This window comes from Dryas octopetala, chromosome 9 (genome assembly GCF_963921425.1).
Source record: "Dryas octopetala chromosome 9, drDryOcto1.1, whole genome shotgun sequence".
In the NCBI taxonomy this organism is placed as follows: Eukaryota; Viridiplantae; Streptophyta; class Magnoliopsida; order Rosales; family Rosaceae; genus Dryas; species Dryas octopetala.
The window spans coordinates 8,359,743-8,382,216 of NC_141374.1; the positions used below are offsets into that span (position 1 = coordinate 8,359,743).

The 22,474-nt window shown below is 35.5% G+C and overlaps 3 protein-coding genes, 1 long non-coding RNA gene and 1 other non-coding gene across 7 annotated transcripts; 4 read left to right on the top strand and 1 right to left on the bottom strand.

The window, feature by feature from the left end:
- Positions 1–3,101: 3,101 nt before the first annotated feature.
- On the top strand, positions 3,102–3,204 carry LOC147273665 (U6 spliceosomal RNA). The gene has a single exon (XR_015119783.1). It is a non-coding gene; the product is annotated as a U6 spliceosomal RNA (small nuclear RNA).
- LOC147273666 (uncharacterized) lies at positions 3,125–7,464 on the top strand. The gene is made up of 3 exons (XR_015119652.1): positions 3,125–3,269; positions 5,678–5,854; positions 7,326–7,464. It is a non-coding gene; the product is annotated as an uncharacterized LOC147273666 (long non-coding RNA).
- On the bottom strand, positions 4,090–9,779 carry LOC147273667 (protein ACCELERATED CELL DEATH 6-like). 2 transcript variants are annotated; one of them, XM_086227907.1, is made up of 5 exons: positions 8,784–9,779; positions 8,258–8,445; positions 7,288–7,864; positions 6,567–6,779; positions 4,090–5,048 (listed from the first exon to the last, which is right to left on the bottom strand). In XM_086227907.1, exons 1-5 carry the CDS (start codon positions 9,432–9,434, stop codon positions 5,010–5,012), a joined length of 1,668 nt encoding a protein of 555 aa, XP_086084033.1. In that variant the 5' UTR covers positions 9,435–9,779; the 3' UTR covers positions 4,090–5,009. The 2 variants fall into 2 exon arrangements, with proteins under 2 accessions (XP_086084033.1, XP_086084032.1); XM_086227906.1 differs by lacking the exon at positions 4,090–5,048 and having other exon boundaries at positions 6,025–6,779; positions 8,784–9,778.
- A 3,019-nt stretch (positions 9,780–12,798) lies between these two features.
- CLPR4 (CLP protease R subunit 4) lies at positions 12,799–18,075 on the top strand. 2 transcript variants are annotated; one of them, XM_086228456.1, is made up of 8 exons: positions 12,799–13,132; positions 13,445–13,648; positions 14,684–14,739; positions 14,882–15,008; positions 15,179–15,256; positions 15,925–16,038; positions 16,119–16,230; positions 17,715–18,075. In XM_086228456.1, the coding sequence occupies exons 1-7, from the start codon at positions 12,857–12,859 to the stop codon at positions 16,188–16,190; spliced, it is 927 nt and encodes a 308-aa protein (XP_086084582.1). In that variant the 5' UTR covers positions 12,799–12,856; the 3' UTR covers positions 16,191–16,230; positions 17,715–18,075. The 2 variants fall into 2 exon arrangements, with proteins under 2 accessions (XP_086084582.1, XP_086084583.1); XM_086228457.1 differs by having other exon boundaries at positions 16,119–16,218.
- A 1,402-nt stretch (positions 18,076–19,477) lies between these two features.
- EXLB1 (expansin-like B1) lies at positions 19,478–21,969 on the top strand. The gene is made up of 4 exons (XM_086256399.1): positions 19,478–19,682; positions 20,174–20,280; positions 20,658–20,975; positions 21,430–21,969. Exons 1-4 carry the CDS (start codon positions 19,544–19,546, stop codon positions 21,625–21,627), a joined length of 762 nt encoding a protein of 253 aa, XP_086112525.1. The 5' UTR covers positions 19,478–19,543; the 3' UTR covers positions 21,628–21,969.
- Positions 21,970–22,474: the final 505 nt, after the last annotated feature.

Consider the following 22,474-nt stretch of genomic DNA (forward strand, 5'->3'; position numbering starts at 1 on the left):
GGGGAGGGGAGACAAGAACCACCAGCTATGCAAAAATGATAGACTATTGCAATAATATAACCACTCATGATGATATTAGACACCTAGTACATTAGAATAATGCAACATTATAGGGAATAGTATGTACTTTAAAGAGCAGAGTAAAAAAGTGTTGTTCAAGGCAACCTACCACATTGGAATCCTCGGAACCTATCTCACAAGATCTGAGAGCAAATTCCCACCCGGCCCAAAGTTCATCCTGTTCACTATCAAAATCCTCCACATCATTTGGACCCACAGTCTCACTAATCCCAAAACCCAGTTTAGATTTCTTCCCATTCTTCGATCCTGCACTCTCTCCAGGACAACGAGACCCCAAATTCTCAGAGCCATAAAGCAATTTTCTTTTCCCAACTATTTTTCCATCTCTACCTCTAATGGGTTGAATCAAACTGGCCGAGTCACCCATCACATTCTTCTTCTTCTTCTTTTTCTCAAAATACTCCGCGTAAGCTTGGTCTACCCTTGCCCTTGTTCTCTTTGCTATGGGCAAGCTATAGTCAATCAACATCGTAGCCACAAAGATTCAATTTTTTCTACCAAAAATACATAAAGCATCATAAAGTCAGCACCCTTACTCCAAATTCACCAACATGCACAACAATTATACAACACATGCATATATACATTTACATCTACACACAAAGAGAGTTTAGAGAGAGAGAGAGTTCACCAGAAACAATGGCGAACTTGCAGAGAGACAGATACCGAGACACAGAGCAAGGGATTCAATCTATTCTACAAAAAAATATAAAAAGTATCACAAAGTCAGCACCTTTACAACAAAATCACACACACACACAACGATCGTACAACACATGCATATATGCGTACTTACATCTACACAAAAAGATCGAGAGCAAAGGAAGTTTAGAGGAAGAGGGTTACCAGCAACAATGGTGAACGTGCAGAGACAGATCGAGACAGAGGAACAAAGAAAGCGTGACAGAATAGGAGGTAGAGGAGTTCACTTCTTCAGAGCATGCAGGCCAAAACCCATAGGGGTAAAAGGAGTCCAACCTTCAGTCAATATTTTCTCTCTCATTTTCTTACTGTGTCTGGAAGAGTCAAAAAGAAAGTCAAACTAGTGGCCAAAAAAAGAAGAAGGTCAAACTGTGGTCTTTAACTTTGTTTGACCAAACTACCCTTACTGGGTTTTTTTTTTGTCTGCACTCTGCAAGTCGTACGGTAATTTGCGTGCGGGAGAAGACGGAAGAGTCCAAGCAATGGCCATGATGAAATTTATGGATGAAATTATTAGTGTTTAGTTCCATAAGTGTAAGTTGCACAGTATTGAAAGGAAAGGGCAAATCATTTCCTAATATTAATTTCTAATCGTTCCAAACGCCTAGAATGGAAAGTTTTAAACTATTCCTTTACGGGATGATCTGGTAATGAAATGCAATTCCGGGCCTAAGTGGAAATTTAGCACCAAAATTCCTATTCCCATTCGGTTTGAATGTTTATTCCAGCTGGGTCCCACATTTTTCTTAATCCAAATAATTGCTATGCTAAAATTTAGCAATCGCTAAACAAGTCTAGCATTTAGCAACCCTCCTCCATTGTAGATTTGTAGCTCATTTTTTACCAAAAATTATTATCTTTACGATAGCATTTAGCATTATCATTGTGCATGCTCTTATAAGGGTAACTACGTGTCAACAACGTGCATAATTTTGGATAATGCACTTACGATTATATAAATTTAATCTTTTTTTTTTTTAGTTGGGGGAGGGGGGATCTTTTTTTTTTTTTTAACCCAACAACTGCATATAAATTTAATCTTTGATAGATTATATAGATTTAATCTTTTACGATAAAAAAAAAGTAACTAGTGAATGAGAAGGAAAAAAAAAAAAGAAAAAAGACAGTAAGCTAGTCAATTAATGATCTAAATTTTAACTAACCCATTCCATTAATACATGCAATAGTTTGTAAGAGCATAAAATCATCATAGATCGAAGCACCGCGTGTATAGTTAAAAGGCTTAAATGACTAAATATTACTAAGCCAATAAAGATATGACACACTACTAACATAGTCCAATAGGTCAACTTAGAAGATCACAAAAATATCCTTAGTCTTGTTATGTCAGACCATGCATGGATTACATTTCTTCTCCATGACACAAATAAAACCCTTTAATTACTAGTCAATATATCCTTTTTAGCAAGTATTCCTCATGCAATTAAGTGATTAGCTTTCAAGAATTCTTATCTTTTCAGGACTTTTACCAAATAAGAACTTTCAAAATCCTATAAATACACGGTATACACCATATTCAAATTTACACATACAATGCACCCATAGTGCAACCCTAGGTGCTAACGTCTATTTTCTTCTACTTTCTACGAAGCTATTTTGACGTTCCCAAACCGATGCTTTCTTCTTATTGTTTGTGCAAGGGAGGGTCTTTACTTTGGCAGTTTGACTCATTGACTCATTGAGTGTGGTTTATGAAAGTCCTACATACATCATACATGTAATTCACTCCAAGTTGTTTTCATTTTTATTTTTTTTTCTCTTTTTGTATGTCAATCAACTAAAATTGAGAAACCATCTTTCACACTGTTGCGGGGTAAGTATGTGACAAGTACATGACTGATTTTTGAGGTGAAAAAATGTTATATTTTGAGGACCGTAAGTCAGTTATATACTTGTCACATATAAATATTTAACGGCAATTTTAAATAAATTAATAAAGCGATTGAAGTGAGTAAGGTAGCAAAATTAGTAAACTCAACAATCTAAAAATAAAGTTTAAAATTCAAATGAGACTTGAGGCAAAATTTGCAAACTGTTAATATGATTAAGCTATATTTAAAAATTATCACTCATTTAAATTATTTTGAGAAAACGGAATAAAATTGGTGAAGTTGAAATAATTACGAAGCTCCAAGCCTCCAAAAATCCTCAAAAGAAACTTTATTTTACAGTTAAAAACTAAAGCCTAAAACTACACCATTTTGAAATAAGCCAAAACGCTGTGCCGTAGCAATCCCACATCGGGAAACACTGTTGTTTGTAAACGGTTTATATAAGATCCGCTTGCACATCAGCTCGTCCCTTCGGGGACATCCGATAAAATTGGAACGATACAGAGAAGATTAGCATGGCCCCTGCGCAAGGATGACACGCATAAATCGAGAAATGGTCCAAATTTTTTTTGCACATCGTCGTCTGCTACCTTCGAATTGTGTCTGCTCTGCTATTCTTGCTCACCATGCAAGGTACCTTCCGAGCTTTAACCATAAATTTTGAATATTTTTGAGTTTCGTTTTGCTTCTTCCTTGTTAAATTACTTGACTTTGGTGATTCAATGACTGATTTGTCTTTGATTATTTGTGATGAAACACATTTCTGAACCTCGCGCTCTTGTAAACACATTTGGATCTCCGTTGTCTTTTCTTATGCTTTTTTGAACTGGGTTTTCCTTCAGTTTAGTTTAATTCTTGGGTTTCATCAACAAAACTCAGATAACCTACTCTCTCTCTGTTTTTGTTTTTGTTTTTGTTTTTTTTTAACTGACTGAAGTACTAAGTCTCAAGTTCTGAATGATTTGAAGATGATTAACTAGTTTATGACGGTTTATACGTGTACTTATTGCTTGCTGTGGTGCTGTAGCCTCAAATTTTGTTTTAATTTTTAATTTCTGTTTTTGCTTATTTAGTTTATTTCAACGTTTTCTTTTTGGTAGTGGAATTTTACTTTGAATTTGATAACCCAATTGAGAGAATTCGCCGGGTTAAGAGGTTGGCTTAACGTAAAGAACGACATTGCAAATACACATGAATGGCACTAAATTATGTTCACTCTCATTTGAGAGTAAATTCTAAATCATGGTTATTAGATTCTAAATGAAAACTTTGGAATGAGTGTAGAGCCCATGCTAGAACATTGCATACTAACAGAAACTTCATTTCAACAAGATAAAGAAGGGGAAATGATATAATTATATATGCTGTTCAATATTATAGCTTTGTTCCTGTGTTATAGGCTTAGGTTGCAAATGAGGTGTTAATTAATGGGCATCCTTTATGGATTGGGGCCTTTGATTTATGCTATAAGGATAAAGAGTGGTGGAGACCAGGAAAGTACTTTGATATTGTTGGCCACAGTCACCAACTTTTTCATATCCTGGTTGTGCAGTAGCTTACACACACCATCGTGCTGGGCTGGTCTACCTAAGATGGCGCGACTTGGAGGGTTGCTAGCCTTGAGACTTGAGGGCCAGCATTAGGTCATAGTATATGGATCTTTTCTAGGCCTTCTTTGGATTGGGGTCTTTTTGATTGTCTTTGCATGCTGAAACTTCGTGAAAACTGAATCTAGGTATAATTTGCTTTTTTCTTTGATTATAATAAAGTTTTAGTGTTGTTGGTCAGAAATTTTGGTCATTTTCCTTTCTCATGTGTTCAAAACCTTCCAGAATATCTAATTACAGTTTGATTATCAAAGAAAGACCTCTCTCAAATGGTGATTTTAAGAAATAGAACCCTAGAACATTTTTTTTTTATTTATAAAATTTATTTAGAGGTTGGGGAGAACAAGAATCCAACTCTTATTATGAGTGCAGGCATGACTGCTATACTGCTAGAGGTAGAAACCCCAGCATAGAACCCAAAAGTTTGAAATAACATAGTTCGTCATGAGCCACACAGCCCTTAACTGCATCATGAAACCTTTCAAAATGTAGCACATGAAGGGTTCTGCCAAAAGAGACTACTTGGCTTTGAAGTTTTAATTGTACAATCTGTTTTCGTTCCAGTCTTATTAGGGGGCATTACATCCATCACATAGACAGATTTTTACTGATTTGCTGGTTTTTTTTTTTTTTTTTTTTTGCATAAGAAAACTCCCTCTTCAAGGCATAGTGTCTACCACATCTTGGGCCTTTACCCTGCTCTACTGTGAAGATATAAATTCTGATTGCAATACTGCTTTGGCCACAAAATATTCTCCCACTTTAATCAAACAAGTGACATTGCTTCAAGAATCAGCAACAGAACCTGCAAACATCACTGCATTATGAGTCTTCCAAATCATCCACAAAGCATTTTGACATATCGTATGATAGCATGATCCATCTTAACAATTAATACATAATAACATTCAATTTACGCACAAAAGCTAAAAATGATCTCAAAACATGTACCAATAATGGAACTTTTAGAACATAAAGCAAGAATATTCATTATTCAAATTCAATCTGTTAGAATTTTTTCAGAATAAATGCATAACTCTTTAGGATATTCCAAGCAGTTATTGTGTGTGAAAGTAGCTCCACATGGAAAAAAGAGAAAAACCTTAATAAGATAAGTTATAAGAGCTCATTAATTCCATTATGTACCCTACATCTTTCTTTAAAGATTGAACCATAAGTTTGATTGTACAGTGAAATTTGAAAAAGTATGATCAAAACATGTAATCCTAACTGATAACTACAACTAATGGATGCAACTCAAAATGAATAGATGCATAGAAGTCTACAAATAAGACAAAAAATCCCCATCTGGGCATCAGATTTCAACCAGAAAACAATATTTTTTCTTTCTGTGTTACTGCTTCCAAATCAGCATATGCCTCAACATTTCTATATTTCGACGTCAATCAAATCTATTGTCTTGTTATTCTGCAGAAATATATGATTTCTTGGCAGGCTTCAAGCTTCAAAGGGTGTTTGAGTCTACTGTCGTCATGCAGGAAGTCAGAACTTCATTATATCCTAGAGACGTATTTGTTGAACTCAATGCATCACATTATTGGTGGGAGAAAATAACGTCGTAAGTAATGCAACTCGATGATGGGCCTTAAGGTATTACTACACAGTTTCTCTTTTAGTTTGCACAGACTATATTGTTCAACACACCCCCATAATTAATGAAAATCATATATATACATGGCAGAATTTGGTAGTACACTTCTCAAGTAATCCCTTTCGTGTACATCCACGATCAGTTGTATGTAGCATTGCACTGGATCCCATAGAATAAAGGAGGTCATACTTTCATTTCTCTATGTAAATTGTGACAGTGTTTCAACATGGATAGCTTTAGTTCCAATGACCTCTTAAAAAAGATGGTCCTCACTACTGCTTTCAGTTGAGATAAAAATAATAAAAGGAGGTAAAATGGCATCACGCTTGAAACTGGTGTTGTGAGACTCAATGAGAGCATGTAGCAAAATAATAGAGGCAAAACCAATTTTATCAAAAAATAAGGGCCACGTGGGAGGTGAAACAATATCTCAGATATTGATGTCAAAAAGGCCATGGTGTTAAAAACCAAGAAAGAAATCCATGCTGCCTTGGAGTGAAAGGCAAAGTATGATGGAACATTTTGTTCACTGGTACTGTTGGTGGTATTGGTTTCGAGACCATATGGAATTTCAGAGTAATCTTTCCGGATACCAGCAGGGGGGCTGAGCAAAGCTTGGAATGTGGCTGTTGCAATCAGCACAGCTACCACTAGTAGCGCATTGCGATTTTCATTTGAAATGCAATGTTTAGTGAGGTAACTGCATATTACCCATTTCTCAGGTAATGACATCTCTGTCCTCAAAGAATCTGCAAGAGTAGAAACTTTAGGAAGTGATGAAGCTCTTAGGGCTCCACTTCGGAGTAATAAATTCCTGATCTCTGTATTGTTTACTGGTCCTTGGCGGTCTGAGATGTCGAGAGCTGTTAAACCCTCCAAATTCTTGGCATTTATATCAACCCTTTTTATTAACAACCTCACCACCTGCATAATATTAGCATGCAAAGTTATAATTAAAACATACAGGAAAAAGGTCAGAGATATTGGTTGTTTTGCAGTATGACTAAAGCAGTTGTCTTCTACAACTTGGTTCTTTTATCCATTTGGAAGAGCTAAATGCTTCACTATTTCAAGTTCATAATCAGCTCTTTCTAGTTTTTGAAGCTTATGACTACATACCCAACTTCTAGGAATACCATCCCACCATTTGTGTTATTTGAAAACTGTGGTAAATTATACATAGCCAACTTATAATAGCAGTCCTTATAACTACCAAGGATACTGGGCACAAGAGTTTGTCATTGATCATTGGTATATTAAAAAGATAGGTGACAAGTGGGAAAGAAAATTATCTTTGTTTCCTTTTAATACCTCAAACTCAAACCTCAAGGAAAACCTAAAAATCAATGAAATACATGCATGTATGCTTGCAGGTTGAGGAACTTAATGGACAATTACTGATACCTGAAGCAAAACATTATTCTCCTGTTACCTGGAATTGATTTCTAGTTGTTGCAATGTGAAATACAGTGTTGCCTTCATCATCAATCCACTGCAAGACCAGGTCTATATCAACATGCTGAAGCCATCCCAACAAGACTTCAAGTGCTTCTGACCTGTCATTCTTTGCAGCAACATGCAGTGCAGTTTCTTTTCGAATTGTCAGATCTATGATAGATTCTGGGCAAGCTGCTAGAAACTCAGCTAGAAGATCCAAGTCTCCAATTTCAGCTGCATAATGTAAGAGAGTCATACCCCCCCTTCCTTTGACTCGGACAAGGTCTCTATAGACAGATAAGACAGAAAGCACTGTCTGTCTTTTCCCATGTTTCAAAGCAAGGTGCATTGCACTGAAGCCTTCTTGGTTTGGCTTCCTTGCAAATGCAGGCTTTAATATCAAAATCTCCATGGCAAAATGGGTATGCCCTGCAGATGCAGCAATGTGCAAAGGAGTATTAACAAATGGAACCTGATCTATGCGCTCTAAAATATAGGAATCCTCCTGTATCAATTCATACAAGCCACCAATATCTCCCTCTTGAGCAGCCTTCTTCAACCTCTGATCCGTTCTGAGAAGAGACATAAGTAGGAAGCTGAGAGATTACAATATTATGCTGTGGAAATTGTGGAACAATTGAGCTAGAAGTGGTTGACTTTCTATAAATAAGTCATTGCATTCATGGCAGTGATCCTATGTGAGTGGTTCTGTGACACATATCAAGCCTAATTGAGAGCAATATATTTGACCAACAAAGACTGAAAATCTTACACTATGGTATGCCAAAGCTGGACATATTTGTTACCATGTAAAAGGTTTCAGGAATTATGAACCAGCTAAACTTATTCTTTGAGTTTTTCAGAGTCTATAGTGAGGCAGTGATGTATGTATGAATTAATGAAGCTATGTATCTATGATGACAATAGTAAAATTTCCAATTCTTGATCAAATTGAGTTTTCCAACCTTAAGGAATGTGTGATGGTGAGAACAGTAGGAAGTGAAGCTCCTCCCTGAGCTCCAGCACCACATAGCATGGTTCTTATTCGTCCGTCAGCCAACGGCCTTTGATGCTGTACCATGTCCAGGGCCGTCAAACCCTCCAAATTCTTGGAGTTTACATCTACTCTGGAGTTCAATAATAGCTGAACTACCTGCATAATGGAGAAATTAACCAATTAATAGATAAATCAATTTAAAAATGTGGTTTCTTCTTTGATTGAGTAAACTGAAAGCTTCAAGCAAAATAAGAAGTTAAAAACATTTTTATCCAATATGACAAGTTTGCTGCCGTGTTGTAACAGCACACAATTGAGGTATTGATAACAGAGGGCCCTATCAGTGCTTATAATACGACAAAATATACCCTCAAGTTTCACCCAATCATTAGTTCTGAAGCTGAATTTCCAAGATGCCAAATGTATATAAAGTAATGTCAATAATTGGTGTAGCACCCCATTTAATTAAAAACAATAAGAACAGGAAAACTCACCTCAGGTTGATTTCTAGATGTTGCAATGTGCAACAAAGTGTTGCCATCCTCATCCTTCCAGTTCAATATCCTTTTCTCCAGTTGATGGACCTCTTCATAACAGACCTGTATTAGCCATCTCACCAGGTCTTCAAATGCTTCAATCTTATCATTTTTCAACGCAATGTGCAGAGCAGTCTCGTTTCTAATCGTCACATCCTCAAAGGATTTTGGGCAAGCTGATACAAACACAGCCAAGAGTTCCATATTTCCTTCTTTGGCTACATGGTGCAAGGGAGTCACACCCTCCCTCCCCGGCACGCGAATGAGGTCTCTATCAATGTCAAGGAGGCGAAGCACCATCTGGGTGTTCCTATTTTGCAGAGCCAAGTGCATGGGAGTGAGCCCATCTTGGTTTGGCTTCCTAGCAAATGATGGCTTTAGTCTCATTATCTCCATGGCAAACAGTATATGCCCTTCAGATGCAGCTATGTGTAGAGGAGTATCAACAAATGGTACCCCACTAATGTGGTCCAAAAGTTTAGCATCCTTCAGAATTAAAGTGTACAAGAGATCAATATCTCCTGCTTGAGCAGCCTTCTTCAACCTCAGGTCCATTCTAGGAGAGTACTGATTGATACTGATACAATCAAGCTGCTTAGGATAATGCATCTAGATTCTAATAGGAAGAGTAATTGTTGAAGAAACACTAATATTACTGCCTTCCTCAGGACAAAACAAGACAAGGGATACAGATCTGAAAACTTCTCTACATAATAAGAATTAAGGCTTTAAGGGTAAGGTAAAGAATCTGTGACAAGTGAACAAACATATTAGCACCAAACAAAAGGTGCACAACTGCACAAGAACACAAAGTTTTCAAGCAAAAGAGGGAAGGAGGGTGGCAACAAAACACAATGAAGCTCATATAATACAAAAAAGTGAAGTAACTTCATAAGTATATACCACGATTTCACTCTGCTACCTGCAAATTTAGAAGCAACTTCATAGTATATTTCTGGGAAAGCAGGAGCCACACTCCGATCCTGTCAATTCTGGACCTTGTGGTCAATGTAAAGAGTTTTGACTAGCAAACAAGAAACAACAAACAGAACAACAGTAGTTGTGGTCCTTGTGGGTTGGAAGAAAATAGGAAGAAGAGTCCGTGGTCCACCTTTTAAGAAACAGTAGTGCCGGCGACTTAGATTTGAAAAGTCTTATTTTTAAGTTTCTTTTCTCCTTTCTTCACGACACAATGACATTATATAACGATGTGATAAATTCATTAAAAATATAATATGAATAAAATTATTAAAATCTATAACCTTAAACCTTAAATTTATAAACACGTTATTTATCTATATTATAACACACAGATTAATAACACAATATAACGGTGTTACGGTCATACTTAAAATTTTTTCGTTGAGATTGGAATTGTATTAGAGTTGTTAATAAACAAAAATTTATCACTCTTTTGAAAAAGAAAGAGCATTTCTTATACAACTTTTCAAGCAGATCAATAAGTATTGTTTTAGGCCTCCCCACTCTACCAAAAAAAATAAGTATTGGTACATTCGTAAAACTTATTTACCAAAAATAAGGAATAATGCATCTCAACGTGAATGAGTGACACATTAGACATTTGTGTCAATATACCTGCAATATCAAATCCAATTGAACTAATTGTTTAAATAAACTTAGGGTTAATTACACTAATGGTTTTTAAACCCCTAATGTTAAATCAACTCATCTAATGTTTTAGAATGTTAAAAAGGTTCACTAAATGATAATAAGCCCACATTTTTAAAATGAGGCGATAAAATTGGGAAAAAAAAAAAAGAGTCGCTCGGAAGAAAATAGGAAGAAGAGTCTGTGGTCCACCTTTTAAAAAACAGTAGTGTCGGCGACTTAGATTTGAAAAGTCTTATTTTTAAGTTTCTTTTCTCCTTTCTTCACGACACAATGACATTATATAACGATGTGATAAATTCATTAAAAATATAATATGAATAAAATTATTAAAATCTATAACCTTAAACCTTAAATTTATAAACACGTTATTTATCTATATTATAACACACAGATTAATAACACAATATAACGGTGTTACGGTCATACTTAAAATTTTTTCGTTGAGATTGGAATTGTATTAGAGTTGTTAATAAACAAAAATTTATCACTCTTTTGAAAAAGAAAGAGCATTTCTTATACAACTTTTCAAGCATATCAATAAGTATTGTTTTAGGCCTCCCCACTCTACCAAAAAAAATAAGTATTGGTACATTCGTAAAACTTATTTACCAAAAATAAGGAATAATGCATCTCAACGTGAATGAGTGACACATTAGACATTTGTGTCAATATACCTGCAATATCAAATCCAATTGAACTAATTGTTTAAATAAACTTAGGGTTAATTACACTAATGGTTTTTAAACCCCTAATGTTAAATCAACTCATCTAATGTTTTAGAATGTTAAAAAGGTTCACTAAATGATAATAAGCCCACATTTTTAAAATGAGGCGATAAAATTGGGAAAAAAAAAAAAAAGAGTCGCTCGGAAGAAAATAGGAAGAAGAGTCCGTGGTCCACCTTTTAAAAAACAGTAGTGCCGGCGACTTAGATTTGAAAAGTCTTATTTTTAAGTTTCTTTTCTCCTTTCTTCACGACACAATGACATTATATAACGATGTGATAAATTCATTAAAAATATAATATGAATAAAATTATTAAAATCTATAACCTTAAACCTTAAATTTATAAACACGTTATTTATCTATATTATAACACACAGATTAATAACACAATATAACGGTGTTACGGTCATACTTAAAATTTTTTCGTTGAGATTGGAATTGTATTAGAGTTGTTAATAAACAAAAATTTATCACTCTTTTGAAAAAGAAAGAGCATTTCTTATACAACTTTTCAAGCAGATCAATAAGTATTGTTTTAGGCCTCCCCACTCTACCAAAAAAAATAAGTATTGGTACATTCGTAAAACTTATTTACCAAAAATAAGGAATAATGCATCTCAACGTGAATGAGTGACACATTAGACATTTGTGTCAATATACCTGCAATATCAAATCCAATTGAACTAATTGTTTAAATAAACTTAGGGTTAATTACACTAATGGTTTTTAAACCCCTAATGTTAAATCAACTCATCTAATGTTTTAGAATGTTAAAAAGGTTCACTAAATGATAATAAGCCCACATTTTTAAAATGAGGCGATAAAATTGGGAAAAAAAAAAAAAGAGTCGCTGAGTGAATATAAGGCGTTGTACTAGACCAATAGTTATTCTTTGACAGTATCTTTGCAGTGACAAATAATAACAACTATTGTTATAGTTAAAATTAGGGTGAATGTGATTTCATAAATTTGAATTTTCATGTTTATGTTCGTTTAATTTTGAAGTATTTATGTAAGAAAAGAAACATAAAATATATTTATAAGCATCATTTTAATGCATTTTTATACTTACCGACGTTACCGTTCACATATAGTTACTATTGGACATTAACGATATTGCAAAAGATGAAAAATAAGCGCCAAGCAGAGTCAAGCAATACTTAAAAGTAGACCGGCCTATCACCTTGTTTTTTAGGTAGGTTGACATATTTGGTTAACCTTGGATGTTGACTCATCCAGTTTTTCTATTGCTAAGGTAAATATTTTTATTTTTAAATTTATTTGTAGACTATATTTAAATTTAAATGTTTACAACTCCAATTAACAATAATTGTAACTCTAAAGAAACTCCATAGTCTATTTTTTTTTTAGTTTATCTTTAAATTTCCAATTTACCCTCAACTTTAAAAAAAAAAATCATATTGAACAGCCCCACCCCACCACCACCCTACCCTCCCTTCCTCCACCCCGCCGGCAGTGGGGCTGTGAAAAGCAGATTGTGGGGTTGCCTTAGAATTAGTCAACATTTAAACGAGTTTTGACCCAAAGCCCACCACTGAAGGCCCGATAACACAAAAGCCCAGTCTATTCGTTCCAATATCTTCTTGTATTATTTTCCTTCACTCTCGCACAGCGTTTACCAGTTACTTATCACTGCTCTCTAAACTAAATCAATGGAGGTGGCCACCACAGCTTCCAGCTTCGCGTTCCACACGGGCATGTTAGCACGGCCACCGACTACCCCCCGAGCCGTAAACCTTAACCACCGCATCCAAACGGCGTCGTCGTCCAAGTCCCCTATCAGAGCCTCCCTCTCCACCAACTTCCTCTCTTCCTTCGCCGGCAGCACCAGCCTCTCCTCCGACTTCTCCGGCCACAAGCTCCGCCCCACTTCCCTCAATCCGGCGTCGTTTCGCGGCTCCAAGCCCTCTCGAGGCGTCGTCACCATGGTACTCCTCAAATTAATTACCTTCACACACATTTGCACCGCGAGTTTGCTTTTTTAAGGGTTTCTAAGCTGTAATTAGGCTCACTTTGAAGAAATTTGAGATTGCAGGTAATGTTGGTTTTGTTTGTTGTGAAATGAAATTGAAAAATTGAATAACAATTGAACTTTGTGTGTTTCCTCCAATTACCTTCACACATTTCACCGTTAGGCTCAATTTACAGAGATAGGAGATTTTAGGTAATGTTCATTTTGATTATTATTGTGTGATGAAATTGAAAAATTGAAAAAAAAAAATTGAAATTTGTGTGTTTAGGTGATTCCGTTTCAAAGGGGAAGTGCGTGGGAGCAACCGCCTCCGGACCTGGCATCATATCTGTACAAAAATCGGATTGTTTACTTGGGCATGTCACTTGTTCCTTCGGTAACGGAGTTGATACTTGCGGAGTTTCTATACCTTCAGTATGAAGACGAAACAAAGCCTATTTACTTGTACATAAACTCCACCGGAACAACCAAGGTTAACACTCAACACCCTTCTTTGTTTTTGGTAGCTTTAGTGTAACGATCTGCTTGTTTAACACATTGGAATCTTTGAAGCACAACCAAGAGTCCAAGGGAAAATGTTGTATTAATGTTGCTAAAATTTTTTTATTTAGTCACGATAGTATGAGATAATTAGAAGATGACTGGTCCAATGTTTGCCCATAATTAAAAGGTGGATGGGGCAGGACAAAAATGGGAAAGTTCTAAAACGTAGGTATATCCATGGTTTTGCATTTTGATGGTATTGGTCAATTAATCACTCGGTAGTAATTAGAGAGTGCATGCTTATTACATTATTATGCATTTATCTGTAGATATGAGTGCTTATAGTCTCATTCTAGCGATTGCTTAGATGTTGATGATGGTGCCAGAGTGAGTTATAGTAGTGGTAATTGGGTGGTTCCAATCTATAAAATAGAAGTTCTGATACAATCATAGGTGATGCCAATTATGGTGGTTGCAAAGGAGAAGTTGGGATTAATTCTCGTGGTGGGATGGTAGTAGTTGTGAGGGTTTATAGTAATGTCAACAATGGGGGCAGCAGTATTGATTATAAGCTAAGGTTTTCCAGAAAGAACCAAAGAATGTATGATTGTAACTCCACTTTTATTTAATTATTTTCATTTTAACTTTTGGGCTACTTCTGCCCCACTTCTCTGATTGTATCTGTAGTTGTAATTGAAGTTCTCTTGTGTCATAAGCATTGCTCTGTTAATCAACTTGATGGTAGGTGTGTTAGGAGAAAGATAAATTATTGTCTTCTTGAGCTGTTAGCCCTCTTTTTTTCCGCTGGATCCTCTTCAGTTTGGCTGAGAAACAGGATAGTTGCTTGTTAACTGTTTATTATTTAAAACCATACCTATGTGTACCAATTCTCATCTTAATGCCCCCTTTTCCAATTTACTCTTAAAGAGAACAGCAAAGATTATAAATATTATGCCTTGTTTAATTCTTTTATTTCTTATAATAATTTGTTCGTTTTATATGACTTTTATGTTGTACTCTTCAGGGTGGTGAGAAGTTGGGTTATGAGACAGAGGCTTTTGCAATATATGATGTCATGAGGTCATTAATCTTTATGTTTTCCATTTTTATGTCATGTTTTTTAATCAATCATGTTTGATAAGTTCTACTTTGCATTCATTGAATTTTAGGGATGATCTGAACCTTGCCCTTACAGTTTAAAACTAATTTTTAACCGCTGCAGATATGTCAAGCCACCTATATTTACTCTTTGCGTTGGTAATGCTTGGGGAGAAGCTGCCTTACTTTTGGCTGCTGGTGCCAAGGGAAACCGTTCTGCTTTACCCTCATCAACAATCATGATAAAGCAGGTTCTATCTTTATCACTAATTTGTTGAGCTTTAAGATATTGTATCATCGTATTTTTTCTCTCTCTTTATTGCAAGGCTGGAATTAGTACTTTTTATCTGGTTGAGTGGCACTTGCATGTGGATTAAATTCTAACATGAATCTTTTGTCTTCTTTCGTTATCTATCTGCAGCCGATTGCAAGGTTTCAAGGTCAAGCAACAGATATTGACCTTGCAAGAAAGGAAGTGAAGAATGTTAAAGAAGAACTGGTAAGATTAATGGCCCTTGGACTACATATTTCTTCCCATTCTTCACTCCGTGCTCATTGACTAGTTTGGATGTTGGCTAGATGTTTATGATCTTCAAAACTTTCAAAGAATGGAAGAGATTGTATTTTTTCTTGAATTCATTTGTTTTACCATTTTTCTCTTTTTTGTAGCAGAAAAGTGAGACCAAGTTGGAAAATTTTGGCTTATAATTTATCAGAAAAGAAATATAAAAAAACAAAAAAAAATTTCTCATGCTTCTTTACAGAAATATTTTTTTTGTTGCATATGCTTGATGTGGTAATTGTTTTGAATTACTTATTATATAAAAAGGTAATTGTTTTGAATTACTTATATATAAAAGGTAATTATTTTGAATTCACTTAAATCGTTACAGCCATGATGAATCCATATTATTTTTATTTTTATTTTGGTTGGAGGAAGGTTTTAAAAATTCCCATTTAGCTCAATTGTAATAATTCTGGGGAAGGTAAAGGTAAAATGCTCTTCTTTGAACATGCGGTGGTATTTAAACCGCTGTGATTTGAGTCCAGAAGTGACTAATTCTATAATCTTTGCATTTGAAATGTGCATTCTGTCCAACAAAAAAGTGCATTTAAACATGAGTTGATCTATCAATTCAAATGTTTATTATTTAATTTATGTTCTAGGTTAAGCTCTTCGCAAAGCATGTTGGAAAATCAACTGAGCAAATTGAAGCGGACATTAGGCGTCCAAAATATTTTAGTCCTAGTGAGGCAGTTGAATATGGAATCATAGACAAGGTACCTCCAGTAGAAAGACTTAATACTTGTTTAGTCTAATTCATACCATACTGTATACCCATTTCAATTATTTTTTCCAGGTACTGTACAATGAAAGGGGTACCGTAGACCGGGGGGTTGTCGCTGACCTGAAAAAAGCACAACTTATTTGACCGTAGGAAGACTTGGAATGATTAACAGGTGAACATTCAGGTACAGGGCAATAATAAGTTGTCAGTTTTTAAGTTATGTGATGATTAATTGCTTTTTGTTCATTACGTGAAATTTTATAGTGGCTCGTGTTTAAGTTTGACAATCAGTGGCCCCCTTTTTACTGGCAGTTTGTCAGAAATTATCCTAAACCTTTCTCAACTCCTTTATGACGCTTGGATTACTTGCGCATTTTTTTCTGTTGTTCAACAATTTTGACGGATTCTGGAGACTCCAGTTAGTTAGGTTGTCATTTGAGAAAGGATGGAAAACCTCCTTTCTCTCAGCCAACGACACCAGCTGGTCCAGCTCCCTGGTGAGGTTGGAAACTCCATGTTCTTGGGTAGTGTTTTGTTGCACATCATACCACGGCATTGACATTGTAGCTCCTCTTAACTTATCTAGTGCAATGGTGGAACCACTTCATATGCTGTGGTATGGCCATGAATTAACTGAACAGGCTAGTATGGAAAAGGAACTGGGCTTTTTTGGACATGTGCTTTTCTTTTTTTATTGAGAAATTTGCACACTTTCTTTTTTAATTTCAGTTCTCACAATCATTCCCAGTTTCTATTCTTAACCATTCTGTTGCTTTAGTCTGAATATAAGTTGTTTCTCGAATTGCAAAGTAATTGCTTGTTATTTTAATGGCCACACCACCTTTGCCATTATTTCTCCAGAAGATTCAGTAAGGAGACACCTGGAAGAGGTGGCTAAAGTTGTTAGTTTGACCATATGGTTAGCTGCTATACACCTTACATTTGCCTGCTCAATTTGGGAATCAGAATGACTAAAGCGGCTTGGTTACTGGTAGCTTTGGTTTCGTCTCCGTCAACATGACCTTTTTCCCTTCTTCTCTCCTCCCATATTATAGTGTAAGAAAGGGATGTGATGAAGTAGAAAGTTTGATAATATAAACCGTACACATATTTCTCAACAGTTTCTTCCATTATTTGCTCTAAGTGGCTATCCCATTTATTTTAAGTGATGTCATTTTTCAATCCCAATAGTGAGTCACTTGCTCTGTGTTGGAACCCCCTCCTTAAACTATGATATAATCAGTGTGAACAAATTAGTTGGTGCGTGGTGTTTAGAAAGTTTACATTTTTGGTAGTTGATACTAGTGTGTTATTTATTGGGTACATGATTCGTTGTTGGCTGTAGTAATGTAATTCGATTTATTGGGTAGGTTGGAGATTCTGCTTTGTCGGAGGTTGCTAATTTTTTCTAGAGTGCTTTTGCTGAGGTCACAACAGCACAAAGTGTCTGCATAGTGAATGCTCAATACTTTAATCAAAGATTAGTTTATGTCAATGCAATTAGTGTACGCATGATGATGTTCATATAAACGTAAATAAGATTTGTACATGTTTGTAAATTGTTGTTGAAAGATTAATATTGGAGACTCCAAAGTAGTGGAATTGTGATGTCTCATTTTTATTGCCAGTTGTGCATGCGAATTCATTATTTCAAATTAACTTTTTCAGATTGAAGTTTATGTGATTAGCTTTGGGAATGCCGGAGCAAGCCTTGCACCATGCACGGAAAAACCTGAGCATCAAGCTTTAAGTGGTAACACCAATATTTCTAGTGCAACAAGGGAATTCATGCTACATAGCCTAAACTTGTATCGAGCCTAAAGAACTTATCACTGTGTTCTGTTTTGATGGTACCTTTGTAGCTGTTGAATCTATTTTCTGTAAAATAAAAAAAGTGTTGCATTGGCCTTTTTCTTTTTGTTATTTCCTTTTTTGTTTGCTGGTTAATTGTTGGATCAGCCGGGGCATTAGACTTGATGTTGTTAAAGATATTCGTTGAATTGTTAAATGAAAACGGAATGTTCCTCTCTCTCTCTCTCTCTCTCTCTCTCTCTCTCTCTCTCTCTCTCTCTCTCTCTCTCTCTCATGCTGCCTGGTGTGCTTGCAAGCAGCCAAATGGACAACAAAGATGAAGATTCACCAACCCCAATATCGACTCTTTGGCCAGGAAGCCAATTGTGATTGAACAAAAATTGTGTTTTGAAACCTCTGATTACACATGTTATTTTTCCATAAAAACATGTCAAAAGTTCTCCTTGTCGGTAATTTTTCAAAAAACAATTTCTTTCTTTTTGTTGGTTTACAGCAAACTGGTCAAAATCTTAAATCCAATCTACTATGAGATTATAAAACTAAGTGCTCTTCCTCTGATCTAAACTTTGACACGGACAAGAGCTCCATGCTTTTAGTTTTCCTACTCATATACTCCACCTCAGTGCGTTACAACCAAACATGATGATGGGTTTGGTGGGCTCAAATTAATCCACTTGTTTATAGCCCATAGCTTTAGCTATTTGACATTAAAAAAAGAAAAGAAAAGAAGAAGCCCAATTAGATTTGACACTAGGATATGTTGTAATACATGTCTATCAGATTGATTGAAGGTTGGTGCCTTTAGTGCCTTTAGTAACTGGTAGCTTTAGCTTAGGGTATGATTCTCTATTTATGTTTTTTTAGTGGTATTGTGTTTGTGTTCAAAATAATGTCATGGTTTAAGGTCAAGCGTTATAGTTTAGGATTTAGTATTTAAAATTTATATTAAAATTATAATTATGTGAAAGTTTGAAATGACGTAGTTTTGAATATAAACACAATATGATTTTATCATGCAATCTCTGCAACATACATCAAGGAGAATTCACCGGATAGTCACACAACCGATTACAAATGCAGTACCTCTTGAAACATTGACAACAAAGTAATCTCTCTTCTCTCACTGAATGTCCACAATATGTGATGTTGACAATAATTTGTACACAGATGTACAAAATTCCTAGTTTTTGTCCAATTTGTACTACTAAGGAAGAATAGAGGAACAATGGTTCCAAATCTAAAGATGAGTGCAAAACACCCTAAATTAATCTGCGTGCAGGTTCAAAGAATGAGAGACAAAAGTTAGGCTTGGGCTTCTTGCAAATGTATTGTATTCTCTCAATTAACATAGTAATATGTCCTTTTCAGATTAAAAAAACCTTAATAATTTGTTTTCATAAATGGTCTTAAGGTGTCAATAAAGGGGTCCAAGTGTACATGTACACGTTATCGATCTAATCCTAAACCCCAGCTGACCAGCTCCAATCCCTAGCCTTTTGCACTCTGTAGTCCCAAAGTGGAAGAAAAAATGTATCTAACACCTCAACATGCACCTACTCCAGCCTCAACTATAAATATGGGACTCACATATCTTTGTTCTCTCACAACCTCCCTACTAAACTCTTTTGCTTATTTCTATCTGAGCTTGCTTTCATAAATTGCTTAGGAAACTTTGTCATTGAAATATGGAATTTCATTCCCTTATGCAGAAAATGTGTTTTCTTTGTATCATGGTGCTCTTGCCTGCACTGTGTACCTCTCAAGACACATTTACATGCTCTAGAGCAACCTATTATGGTAGCGCAGATTGCTATGGGACCCCAAGTATGTATAACCTCCTATGTATATGTATATGTATATGTTAATGTTTTCTCATATCATATTCTAACATGTCATACCATCATTAATCAACCAGAAATGTAGAATCCTGTCTGAATGTGTGAAATTGTCAGTCTAACATTATAGCATGTTATTAGACTACTTGCAAAAGAGATCGAATTACTGTATCTGTGTGTATATATATATATATATATGTGTGTGTGTGTTTGTATTTTATGTATGCATGAAGTAATGCTTCATATGTTGTCATACATTTGTCACGTTATATTGTCATATTATCAGTTTCAGCTCGCATTTTAACAAGAATCTCATTATCAATTGCCCAAATTATAATCAGCAACATAATATATCAAAATGTCTAGCAAGAAATAGAGCATTTCCTTGTACAGCGGAAACAAAGCAAAGTAGCCTTGCAAAATATAGCAGTACGTGGAAACTACGTACTAACTAATTCTATTGATATGTTGATCATGTAGCTGGAGCTTGTGGCTTTGGAGAATATGGAAGGACTGTCAACGATGGCCATGTATCTGGAGTTTCTAGGCTGTACAGAAATGGAACTGGCTGTGGTGCATGTTACCAGGTACACTCGATCGAAGTTACTCAATCATTTACCTTAGAATGTGACAAAAACATTGTCATAGACTCATAAACAATAATTATGTTACGCACTTGTATTAACTATTCAAAATTCATGAACAATAATTATGTTCAATAACTTTGTTTATTAGCACTAACAATAAACAACTAAACAAGTGGCTTTTTTAATTTATAATTAAGCATAGTGTAAGGTTCTCTTGCTAGATTTCTGGTATTGTCACATTGTCAATCTGGACAACATATTTAAATAAGATTTCATTTGAATAATGATTCAGATTACAACATATCATGTCAGACTGTATGACAATAGAAAAGTTTGAAACAAGTACAGTCAACTTTAATTTTGTGTGTCATATTCAGGTTAGGTGCACAAACCCTCAACATTGCAGTGCTGATGGGGTAAATGTGGTGGTGACTGACTATGGTGAAGGAGACAGAACTGACTTTATCTTCAGCCCAAGAGCCTATGCAAAGTTGGCAATCAATAACCCAGATGCAACTCAAAAGTTGTTTGCTTATGGTGTGGTTGATATAGAATACAGAAGGATCTCTTGCCAGTACTCTGGTTACAACCTTGTGTTCAAGGTTCATGAGCATAGCAAATATCCTGGATACTTGGCTATAGTGATTCAATATGTAGCTGGCCAAAATGACATCACAGCTGTTGAGTTGTGGGAGGTAATAAAGTTCATTTCGAATGCTGCATCAATTTCAACTTTCAAAACCACAAAAACTCATTTGAAATGCAAATTAATATATGCAACTTAGGTTGAGTACTTAACTTGAGAACTACATGTGGAGTCCACCCTGCAATGTGCTTTTATATAGTGCTAATGGTTTATTAATTTTATAAGTGTCACTTTTAGTGATCATTCTTATAAAAAAAATCAGTCAAATTTGAAATTATTATGACCAAATAACTAGACGAATTCATAAACAATACTAAAATGATGATAGTGACAATCAAATGACTAAACAATTTCTAGTTCAACTAACTGTATCTTTAAACTCAAAACGTACAAAATTAATGAACAAACAGTTTGGATCATAAGATCACATTACAATCAGCATCGACTTAAATCCTCATATATATTAAACAAATTTGGTGTGTCTAATATATTGGGGCATGCAGGAGGATTACCAACGATGGAGGAGCATGCGTAGAGCATATGGAGCAGTGTGGGACACACCAAACCCACCAAGTGGTTGCATTAACATCAGGTTCCAAGTGAGTGGCAGCGCAGGGATAAAATGGGCGCAAGCAACCAAAGCCATCCCAAGTGATTGGAAGGCTGGGGCTGCCTATCAGTCAGACATTCAGCTCAATTAAGCATCTTTTGGGATACTTTCCCAATCTTTTATATTCAACTATTTAGCTACATGCCTAAGGATAGAAATTTATGTATGTATGTATGTCATCTTAGTTGCTTGTATTATTGTATGTTGGTTAGGCGCAAGTGCACTTGCCTTGCCCACCAATTGATAGATTAATGTGTACTTTGGATCGGTTAGGATATAATATGAATAAAGTTCCACTTTTTTGGATCCAACATGTGTGCTTATTGGTAATTTGAGGTGGACTCTAGTTTGAATGTGTATGATTGATGGATCAATCTTTTGGTCTCTTATTAACTCAATGATACTACAGAATAAATTGGCTGATGTTTATTTCTGTTCGTTGTGTTGTGACACTCTTGCTTGAGAATTTGTGTAATTCAGTTTAATTTCTAATAAAAGTAAAAAAACAACTTTTGTCCCATTATTTGGACTCGTAGTCAAGAATTATTCAAATTTAAAAAAAGGTAAGACTCCTTGGCCCAAAAAAAAAAAAAAAAAAAGATAAGACTAGCAAGAGTAAAGATTCATTCCCTATGATTACCATTTTCCCTCAAGAGCAATACATGAAGCCGTCAACTGATTCGGTGTGCAAATATATTTTTCCTACATGTAGGGATGGCAACGGACCCGCCCCCGAAATTGTTTTATTCCCCGAATCCGCCCCAATTCCCGGATACTTAAACGGGGATCCCCCACCGGGGAGTGGCTCCCTGAGCCCGCCCCAAATCCCCGCCCATGCCTCTTTTTTTTTTTTTTTTCTTTGCAACAAACCCTACAATTTACAAATCCCAAATTGGATAAACCAATTAACCAAAGCCATTTTGTTGAAGACCTATTAA

Bases quoted from the DNA above. Each gene is read 5' to 3' on its own strand.
- LOC147273667 (XM_086227906.1), bottom strand. From the start codon at position 9,434: ATGCATTATCCTAAGCAGCTTGATTGTATCAGTATCAATCAGTACTCT. The intron at 8,446-8,783 runs GTGAGTTTTCCT...TCCATTATGCAG, and splicing joins CATCTAGAAATCAACCTGAG to GTAGTTCAGCTATTATTGAA. The intron at 7,865-8,257 runs GTTGGAAAACTC...GTCTCTTCTCAG, and splicing joins ACCATCACACATTCCTTAAG to AACGGATCAGAGGTTGAAGA.
- CLPR4 (XM_086228456.1), top strand. From the start codon at position 12,857: ATGGAGGTGGCCACCACAGCTTCCAGCTTCGCGTTCCACACGGGCATG. The intron at 15,009-15,178 runs GTTCTATCTTTA...ATCTATCTGCAG, and splicing joins CAACAATCATGATAAAGCAG to CCGATTGCAAGGTTTCAAGG. The intron at 16,039-16,118 runs GTACCTCCAGTA...TATTTTTTCCAG, and splicing joins AATATGGAATCATAGACAAG to GTACTGTACAATGAAAGGGG.
- EXLB1 (XM_086256399.1), top strand. From the start codon at position 19,544: ATGGAATTTCATTCCCTTATGCAGAAAATGTGTTTTCTTTGTATCATG. The intron at 19,683-20,173 runs GTATGTATAACC...TTGATCATGTAG, and splicing joins AGATTGCTATGGGACCCCAA to CTGGAGCTTGTGGCTTTGGA. The intron at 20,281-20,657 runs GTACACTCGATC...TGTCATATTCAG, and splicing joins GCTGTGGTGCATGTTACCAG to GTTAGGTGCACAAACCCTCA.